Raw genomic sequence first — 10,000 nt, 5'->3', positions numbered from 1 at the left:
ACCTGAGGCTGAAGGAAGGAGGTCGTCCGTCTGTCCGTCTGTCTGTCTGACTGTCCGACTGATGTGGAAAGTGTCCGTCTGTCCTGCTGCAGGCTTTTTATAGAGGGGGAGGGGGGGCAGGGGGGGGGGGGGCAGGGGGGGGGGGGGGGCGGGGAGCGTCTGCATGGGACAGGCCCACAGGGGACAGAAGAAGAGCTGACACAGAGGAAATGGATTATTATTATTATTATTATTATAATTAATAATAATATTAATATTATTAATATTATAGTTATTATTATAATAATAACTATAATATTAATAATAATAATAATTGTTTTTCTTCTCGCTCTGGTGTGAACTTGTGTGTTGGTCCCTAAACTCGCACAGAGAAGGTCAAAGTTCATCTAAAGGGGAAAAGTGAGACGCTCTCAGCTTTCACTGCAAAGGGCACACAGACACACACACACACACACACACACACACACACACACACACACACACACACACACACACACACAGAGACACAGACACAGACACGCACACACACACACACACACATACACACACACACACACACACACACACACACACACACGCACACGCACACACACACAGACACATACACACACACACACACACACACACACACGCACGCACACACACACACACACACACACACACACACACACACACACACACAGAGACACAGACACACACACACACAGACACAGACACAGACACACACACACACACACACACAGACACAGACACAGACACACACACACACACACACACACACACACACACACACACACACACACACACACACACACACACACACACACACACACACACACACACACACACACACACACACACACTCCTTACCCTTTAAACCCACCTTTAACTGTCCCTGGAGACTTTAACTGCAGCTAAAAATATCTGCAAAAGGTCACAACCTTTGAACTTAACGGTCTCCTTTAGTCGTCTAAACTTAACGGTCTCCTTTAATCGTCTAAACTTAACGGTCTCCTTTAGTGACTAAACTTAACCGTCTCCTTTAGAGACTAAACTTAACCGTCTCCTTTAGTGACTAAACTTAACCGTCTCCTTTAGTGACTAAACTTAACCGTCTCCTTTAGAGTCTAAACTTAACCGTCTCCTTTAGTGACTAAACTTAACCGTCTCCTTTAGTGACTAAACTTAAACGTCTCCTTTAGTGTCTAAACTTAACCGTCTCCTTTAGTGACTAAACTTAACCGTCTCCTTTAGAGACTAAACTTAACGGTCTCCTTTAGTGACTAAACTTAACCGTCTCCTTTAGTGACTAAACTTAACCGTCACCTTTAGTGACTAAACTTAACCGTCTCCTTTAGTGACTAAACTTAACCGTCTCCTTTAGAGTCTAAACTTAACCGTCTCCTTTAGTGACTAAACTTAACCGTCTCCTTTAGTGACTAAACTTAACCGTCACCTTTAGTGACTAAACTTAACCGTCTCCTTTAGTGACTAAACTTAACCGTCTCCTTTAGAGTCTAAACTTAACCGTCTCCTTTAGTGACTAAACTTAACCGTCTCCTTTAGTGTCTAAACTTAACCGTCTCCTTTAGAGACTAAACTTAACCGTCTCCTTTAGAGACTAAACTTAACCGTCTCCTTTAGTGACTAAACTTAACCGTCTCCTTTAGTGACTAAACTTAACCGTCTCCTTTAGAGTCTAAACTTAACCGTCTCCTTTAGTGACTAAACTTAACCGTCTCCTTTAGTGACTAAACTTAAACGTCTCCTTTAGTGTCTAAACTTAACCGTCTCCTTTAGTGACTAAACTTAACCGTCTCCTTTAGAGACTAAACTTAACGGTCTCCTTTAGTGACTAAACTTAACCGTCTCCTTTAGTGACTAAACTTAACCGTCACCTTTAGTGACTAAACTTAACCGTCTCCTTTAGTGACTAAACTTAAACGTCTCCTTTAGTGTCTAAACTTAACCGTCTCCTTTAGAGACTAAACTTAACCGTCTCCTTTAGTGTCTAAACTTAACGGTCTCCTTTAGAGACTAAACTTAACCGTCTCCTTTAGAGACTAAACTTAACCGTCTCCTTTAGTGTCTAAACTTAACCGTCTCCTTTAGTGACTAAACTTAACCGTCTCCTTTAGTGTCTAAACTTAACCGTCTCCTTTAGAGACTAAACTTAACCGTCTCCTTTAGAGACTAAACTTAACCGTCTCCTTCAGAGACTAAACTTAACCGTCTCCTTTAGAGACTAAACTTAACGGTCTCCTTTAGAGACTAAACTTAACGGTCTCCTTTAGAGTCTAAACTAAACCGTCTCCTTTAGAGACTAAACTTAACCGTCTCCTTTAGAGACTAAACTTAACCGTCTCCTTTAGAGACTAAACTTAACCGTCTCCTTTAGTGACTAAACTTAACCGTCTCCTTTAGAGACTAAACTTAACCGTCTCCTTTAGAGACTAAACTTAACCGTCTCCTTTAGTGACTAAACTTAACCGTCTCCTTTAGAGACTAAACTTAACCGTCTCCTTTAGTGACTAAACTTAACCGTCTCCTTTAGAGACAAACTTAACCGTCTCCTTTAGTGACTAAACTTAACCGTCTCCTTTAGTGACTAAACTTAACCGTCTCCTTTAGTGACTAAACTTAACCGTCTCCTTTAGAGACTAAACTTAACCGTCTCCTTTAGTGACTAAACTTAACCGTCTCCTTTAGTGTCTAAACTTAACCGTCTCCTTTAGTGACTAAACTTAACCGTCACCTTTAGTGTCTAAACTTAACCGTCTCCTTTAAAATGTAAACATTAAAATGCAAAACAATGTTGGACACTTTTTATTTGTTTGACGACAGAATGAAATGAAGACTCCGGGCGCCGGTCGGGCAGCAGCCATCTTGTTTGGCGGAAGCCATCTTGTTTGGCGGCAGCCATCTTGTTTTGCTTCAGCCATCTTGTTTTGCTTCAGCCATCTTGTTTGACGGCAGCCATCTTGTTTGGCAGCAGCCATCTTGTTTTGCTTCAGCCATCTTGTTTGGCGGCAGCCATCTTGTTTGGCGGCAGCCATCTTGTTTGGCGGCAGCCATCTTGTTTGACGGCAGCCATCTTGTTTGGCGTCCTACATGTTCTGTTGGATCAGGTACGTGATGATGGCGTGGACCCGTGTGGTGGCTTCGCTCGTTTGTCCGCCCTCTGGAACCTTGGCTATGACTAAAGCTGGAGACAGGAGACAGACAGGTGAGACAGGCGGGTGAGACAGGTGAGACAGACAGGTGAGACAGACGGGTGAGACAGGTGAGACAGACAGGTGAGACAGACAGGTGAGACAGACGGGTGAGACAGACGGGTGAGACAGGAGACAGACAGGTGAGACAGACGAGTGGGACAGACGGGTGAGACAGGAGACAGACGGGTGAGACAGGAGACAGACAGGTGAGACAGGAGACAGACGGGTGAGACAGGAGACAGACGGGTGAGACAGACGGGTGAGACAGGAGACAGACGGGTGAGACAGGAGACAGACAGGTGAGACAGGAGACAGACGGGTGAGACAGGAGACAGACAGGTGAGACAGACGGGTGAGACAGGAGACAGACAGGTGAGACAGACGGGTGAGACAGGAGACAGACGGGTGAGACAGACGAGTGGGACAGACGGGTGAGACAGGAGACAGACAGGTGAGACAGACAGGTGAGACAGACGGGTGAGACAGGAGATAGACAGGTGAGACAGACGGGTGAGACAGGAGACAGACGGGCGAGACAGGAGACAGACAGGTGAGACAGACGGGTGAGACAGGAGACAGACGGGTGAGACAGACGGGTGAGACAGGAGACAGACAGGTGAGACAGGAGACAGACGGGTGAGACAGACGGGTGAGACAGGAGACAGACAGGTGAGACAGACGGGTGGGACAGACGGTTGAGACAGGAGACAGACGGGTGAGACAGGAGACAGACGGGTGGGACAGACGGGTGAGAGAGAGACAGACGGGTGGGACAGACGGGTGAGACAGAGGGGTGAGAGAGAGATGGACGGCTGAGACAGAGGGGTGAGACAGACGGGTGAGACAGACAGGTGAGACAGACGGGTGAGACAGAGGGGTGGGACAGAGGGGTGAGACAGAGGGGTGAGACAGACGGGTGGGACAGAGGGGTGAGACAGTCACACTCAGACACAGCCGTCTCACCCGTCTTGCTGTTGCCCACGGCGAAGGAGCCGTGGTCTTTCTTCTTCAGACTCATGCACAGAACTTTGGGGTCGTCCCTGCTGTCGTTGAGCAACATGAACTTCAGGCCCCCGACCGTCGGGCCCTGGGCCCTCAGCGCCGCCGAGGCCCCGGCCAGGCGCCGCACTTCCTCCGCCTGAGAGACAGACGGGTTTAAGAGAGAGACAGACGGGTTTAAGAGAGAGACAGACGGGTTTAAGAGAGAGAGAGACAGGTTTAAGAGAGAGACAGACGGGTTTAAGAGAGAGACAGACGGGTTTAAGAGAGAGAGAGACGGGTTTATGAGAGAGACAGACGGGTTTAAGAGAGAGACAGACGGGTTTAAGAGAGAGACAGACGGGTTTAAGAGAGAGACAGACGGGTTTAAGAGAGAGAGAGACGGGTTTATGAGAGAGACAGACGGGTTTAAGAGAGAGACAGACGGGTTTAAGAGAGAGACAGACGGGTTTAAGAGAGAGAGAGACGGGTTTAAGAGAGAGACAGACGGGTTTAAGAGAGAGACAGACGGGTTTAAGAGAGAGACAGACGGGTTTAAGAGAGAGAGAGACGGGTTTATGAGAGAGACAGACGGGTTTAAGAGAGAGACAGACGGGTTTAAGAGAGAGACAGACAGGTTTAAGAGAGAGACAGACGGGTTTATGAGAGAGACAGACGGGTTTATGAGAGAGACAGACGGGTTTATGAGAGAGACAGACGGGTTTAAGAGAGAGACAGACGGGTTTATGAGAGAGAGAGACGGGTTTAAGAGAGAGACAGACGGGTTTAAGAGAGAGACAGACGGGTTTATGAGAGAGACAGACGGGTTTATGAGAGAGACAGACGGGTTTAAGAGAGAGAGACGGGTTTAAGAGAGAGAGAGACGGGTTTATGAGAGAGAGACGGGTTTAAGAGAGAGAGAGACGGGTTTATGAGAGAGAGACGGGTTTAAGAGAGAGACAGACGGGTTTATGAGAGAGAGACGGGTTTATGAGAGAGACAGACAGGTTTAAGAGAGAGACAGACGGGTTTAAGAGAGAGACAGACGGGTTTAAGAGAGAGAGACGGGTTTAAGACAGAGAGACGGGTTTAAGAGAGAGAGAGACGGGTTTATGAGAGAGAGAGACGGGTTTAAGAGAGAGAGAGACGGGTTTAATAGAGAGACAGACGGGTTTAAGAGAGAGACAGACGGGTTTAAGAGAGAGAGACGGGTTTAAGAGAGAGACAGACGGGTTTAAGAGAGAGAGAGACGGGTTTATGAGAGTGACAGACGGGTTTAAGAGAGAGACAGACGGGTTTATGAGAGAGACAGACGGGTTTAAGAGAGAGACAGACGGGTTTAAGAGAGAGACAGACGGGTTTAAGAGAGAGAGACGGGTTTAAGAGAGAGAGAGACGGGTTTATGAGAGAGAGACGGGTTTAAGAGAGAGAGAGACGGGTTTATGAGAGAGAGACGGGTTTATGAGAGAGAGACGGGTTTATGAGAGAGACAGACAGGTTTAAGAGAGAGACAGACGGGTTTAAGAGAGAGACAGACGGGTTTAAGAGAGAGACAGACGGGTTTATGAGAGAGAGACGGGTTTATGAGAGAGACAGACGGGTTTAAGAGAGAGACAGACGGGTTTAAGAGAGAGACAGACGGGTTTAAGAGAGAGAGACGGGTTTAAGACAGAGAGACGGGTTTAAGAGAGAGAGAGACGGGTTTATGAGAGAGAGAGACGGGTTTAAGAGAGAGAGAGACGGGTTTAATAGAGAGACAGACGGGTTTAAGAGAGAGACAGACGGGTTTAAGAGAGAGAGACGGGTTTAAGAGAGAGACAGACGGGTTTAAGAGAGAGAGAGACGGGTTTATGAGAGTGACAGACGGGTTTAAGAGAGAGACAGACGGGTTTATGAGAGAGACAGACGGGTTTAAGAGAGAGACAGACGGGTTTAAGAGAGAGAGAGACGGGTTTAAGAGAGAGACAGATGGGTTTAAGAGAGAGACAGACGGGTTTAAGAGAGAGACAGACGGGTTTAAGAGAGAGAGACGGGTTTATGAGAGAGACAGACGGGTTTATGAGAGAGACAGACGGGTTTAAGAGAGAGACAGACGGGTTTAAGAGAGAGAGAGACGGGTTTAAGAGAGAGACAGACAGGTTTATGAGAGAGACAGACGGGTTTAAGAGAGAGACAGACGGGTTTAAGAGAGAGACAGACGGGTTTAAGAGAGAGAGACGGGTTTAAGAGAGAGAGAGACGGGTTTATGAGAGAGACAGACGGGTTTATGAGAGAGACAGACAGGTTTAAGAGAGAGACAGACAGGTTTAAGAGAGAGAGAGACAGACGGGTTTAAGAGAGAGACAGACGGGTTTAAGAGAGAGACAGACGGGTTTATGAGAGAGAGAGACGTGTTTAAGAGAGAGACAGACGGGTTTAAGAGAGAGACAGACGGGTTTATGAGAGAGACAGACGGTTTTATGAGAGAGACAGACGGGTTTAAGAGAGAGACAGACGGGTTTAAGAGAGAGACAGACGGGTTTAAGAGAGAGACAGACGGGTTTAAGAGAGAGACAGACGGTTTTATGAGAGAGACAGACGGGTTTAAGAGAGAGACAGACGGGTTTAAGAGAGAGACAGAAGTATGGACAGAAGTACGGAAAGAAGTACGGACAGAAGTAAGGACAGAAGTACGGACAGAAGTAAGGACAGAAGTAAGGACAGAAGTAAGGACAGAAGTACGGACAGAAGTAAGGACAGAAGTACGGACAGAAGTACAGACAGAAGTATGGACAGAAGTACAGACAGAAGTAAGGACAGAAGTAAGGACAGAAGTAAGGACAGAAGTACGGACAGAAGTAAGGACAGAAGTAAGGACAGAAGTATGGACAGAAGTATGGACAGAAGTAAGGACAGAAGTAAGGACAGAAGTAAGGACAGAAGTACGGACAGAAGTAAGGACAGAAGTACGGACAGAAGTAAGGACAGAAGTATGGACAGAAGTATGGACAGAAGTAAGGACAGAAGTACGGACAGAAGTAAGGACAGAAGTACGGACAGAAGTACAGACAGAAGTAAGGACAGAAGTAAGGACAGAAGTAAGGACAGAAGTACGGACAGAAGTAAGGACAGAAGTAAGGACAGAAGTATGGACAGAAGTACGGACAGAAGTAAGGACAGAAGTACGGACAGAAGTAAGGACAGAAGTAAGGACAGAAGTAAGGACAGAAGTACGGACAGAAGTAAGGACAGAAGTACAGACAGAAGTAAGGACAGAAGTACGGACAGAAGTACAGACAGAAGTAAGGACAGAAGTACGGACAGAAGTACGGACAGAAGTAAGGACAGAAGTAAGGACAGAAGTAAGGACAGAAGTACGGACAGAAGTAAGGACAGAAGTAAGGACAGAAGTAAGGACAGAAGTACGGACAGAAGTAAGGACAGAAGTACAGACAGAAGTAAGGACAGAAGTACGGACAGAAGTACAGACAGAAGTAAGGACAGAAGTACGGACAGAAGTACGGACAGAAGTAAGGACAGAAGTAAGGACAGAAGTAAGGACAGAAGTACGGACAGAAGTAAGGACAGAAGTAAGGACAGAAGTAAGGACAGAAGTACGGACAGAAGTAAGGACAGAAGTACAGACAGAAGTAAGGACAGAAGTACGGACAGAAGTACAGACAGAAGTAAGGACAGAAGTACGGACAGAAGTACGGACAGAAGTAAGGACAGAAGTAAGGACAGAAGTAAGGACAGAAGTATGGACAGAAGTAAGGACAGAAGTATGGACAGAAGTACGGACAGAAGTAAGGACAGAAGTAAGGACAGAAGTAAGGACAGAAGTAAGGACAGAAGTATGGACAGAAGTACGGACAGAAGTAAGGACAGAAGTAAGGACAGAAGTATGGACAGAAGTAAGGACAGAAGTATGGACAGAAGTACGGACAGAAGTAAGGACAGAAGTAAGGACAGAAGTATGGACAGAAGTAAGGACAGAAGTATGGACAGAAGTACGGACAGAAGTAAGGACAGAAGTATGGACAGAAGTAAGGACAGAAGTACGGACAGAAGTAAGGACAGAAGTAAGGACAGAAGTATGGACAGAAGTACGGACAGAAGTAAGGACAGAAGTATGGACAGAAGTATGGACAGAAGTAAGGACAGAAGTAAGGACAGAAGTAAGGACAGAAGTATGGACAGAAGTATGGACAGAAGTACGGACAGAAGTAAGGACAGAAGTATGGACAGAAGTATGGACAGAAGTATGGACAGAATTATGGACAGAAGTACGGACAGAAGTACGGACAGAAGTAAGGACAGAAGTATGGACAGAAGTAAGGACAGAAGTATGGACAGAAGTAAGGACAGAAGTACGGACAGAAGTAAGGACAGAAGTATGGACAGAAGTATGGACAGAAGTAAGGACAGAAGTATGGACAGAAGTATGGACAGAAGTATGGACAGAATTATGGACAGAAGTACGGACAGAAGTATGGACAGAAGTACGGACAGAAGTAAGGACAGAAGTATGGACAGAAGTATGGACAGAAGTAAGGACAGAAGTAAGGACAGAAGTACGGACAGAAGTAAGGACAGAAGTATGGACAGAAGTAAGGACAGAAGTATGGACAGAAGTATGGACAGAAGTAAGGACAGAAGTAAAGACAGAAGTATGGACAGAAGTACGGACAGAAGTAAGGACAGAAGTATGGACAGAAGTATGGACAGAAGTAAGGACAGAAGTATGGACAGAAGTAAGGACAGAAGTATGGACAGAAGTATGGACAGAAGTAAGGACAGAAGTATGGACAGAAGTACAGACAGAAGTATGGACAGAAGTAAGGACAGAAGTAAGGACAGAAGTATGGACAGAAGTAAGGACAGAAGTATGGACAGAAGTAAGGACAGAAGTACGGACAGAAGTAAGGACAGAAGTATGGACAGAAGTATGGACAGAAGTAAGGACAGAAGTATGGACAGAAGTAAGGACAGAAGTAAGGACAGAAGTACAGACAGAAGTATGGACAGAAGTAAGGACAGAAGTAAGGACAGAAGTATGGACAGAAGTAAGGACAGAAGTATGGACAGAAGTAAGGACAGAAGTACGGACAGAAGTAAAGACAGAAGTACGGACAGAAGTAAGGACAGAAGTACGGACAGAAGTACGGACAGAAGTACGGACAGAAGTAAGGACAGAAGTACGGACAGAAGTACAGACAGAAGTATGGACAGAAGTATGGACAGAAGTAAGGACAGAAGTACGGACAGAAGTAAAGACAGAAGTACGGACAGAAGTAAGGACAGAAGTACGGACAGAAGTACGGACAGAAGTACGGACAGAAGTACGGACAGAAGTACGGACAGAAGTAAGGACAGAAGTAAGGACAGAAGTAAGGACAGAAGTACGGACAGAAGTAAGGACAGAAGTAAGGACAGAAGTAAGGACAGAAGTATGGACAGAAGTACGGACAGAAGTAAGGACAGAAGTACGGACAGAAGTAAAGACAGAAGTAAGGACAGAAGTACGGACAGAAGTATGGACAGAAGTAAGGACAGAAGTAAGGACAGAAGTACGGACAGAAGTAAAGACAGAAGTAAGGACAGAAGTACGGACAGAAGTATGGACAGAAGTACGGACAGAAGTATGGACAGAAGTAAGGACAGAAGTAAGGACAGAAGTATGGACAGAAGTAAGGACAGAAGTATGGACAGAAGTAAGGACAGAAGTACAGACAGAAGTAAGGACAGAAGTACGGACAGAAGTATGGACAGAAGTATGGACAGAAGTAAGGACAGAAGTAAGGACAGAAGTACGGACAGAAGTACAG

At 46.0% G+C, this 10,000-nt stretch overlaps 2 protein-coding genes across 2 annotated transcripts in view; both read right to left on the bottom strand.

The window, feature by feature from the left end:
• Window positions 1-91, bottom strand: part of eno3 (enolase 3, (beta, muscle)) — a 13,341-nt gene extending 13,250 nt beyond the window's left edge. The window contains 1 exon segment of the mRNA XM_083937080.1: window positions 3-91. The gene's annotated coding sequence lies outside the window, so the exon portion shown is untranslated.
• A 2,808-nt stretch (window positions 92-2,899) lies between these two features.
• Window positions 2,900-10,000, bottom strand: part of LOC310964181 (profilin-like) — an 11,407-nt gene continuing 4,306 nt past the window's right edge. Inside the window, exons 2-3 of the mRNA XM_083937223.1 lie at window positions 4,179-4,353; window positions 2,900-3,205 (exon numbers count right to left, since the gene is read on the bottom strand). Of these exons, the coding sequence (XP_083793349.1) occupies window positions 3,108-3,205; window positions 4,179-4,353 (273 nt within the window). The 3' untranslated portion in view covers window positions 2,900-3,107. The remainder of the gene's footprint in view (window positions 3,206-4,178; window positions 4,354-10,000) is intronic.

This window comes from Echiichthys vipera (genome assembly GCF_963691815.1).
Source record: "Echiichthys vipera genome assembly, chromosome: 22".
NCBI classification, from domain to species: Eukaryota; Metazoa; Chordata; class Actinopteri; order Perciformes; family Trachinidae; genus Echiichthys; species Echiichthys vipera.
Note: the sequence above shows the minus strand (reverse complement) of the source record. Positions and strands in the feature narration are given on the sequence as shown.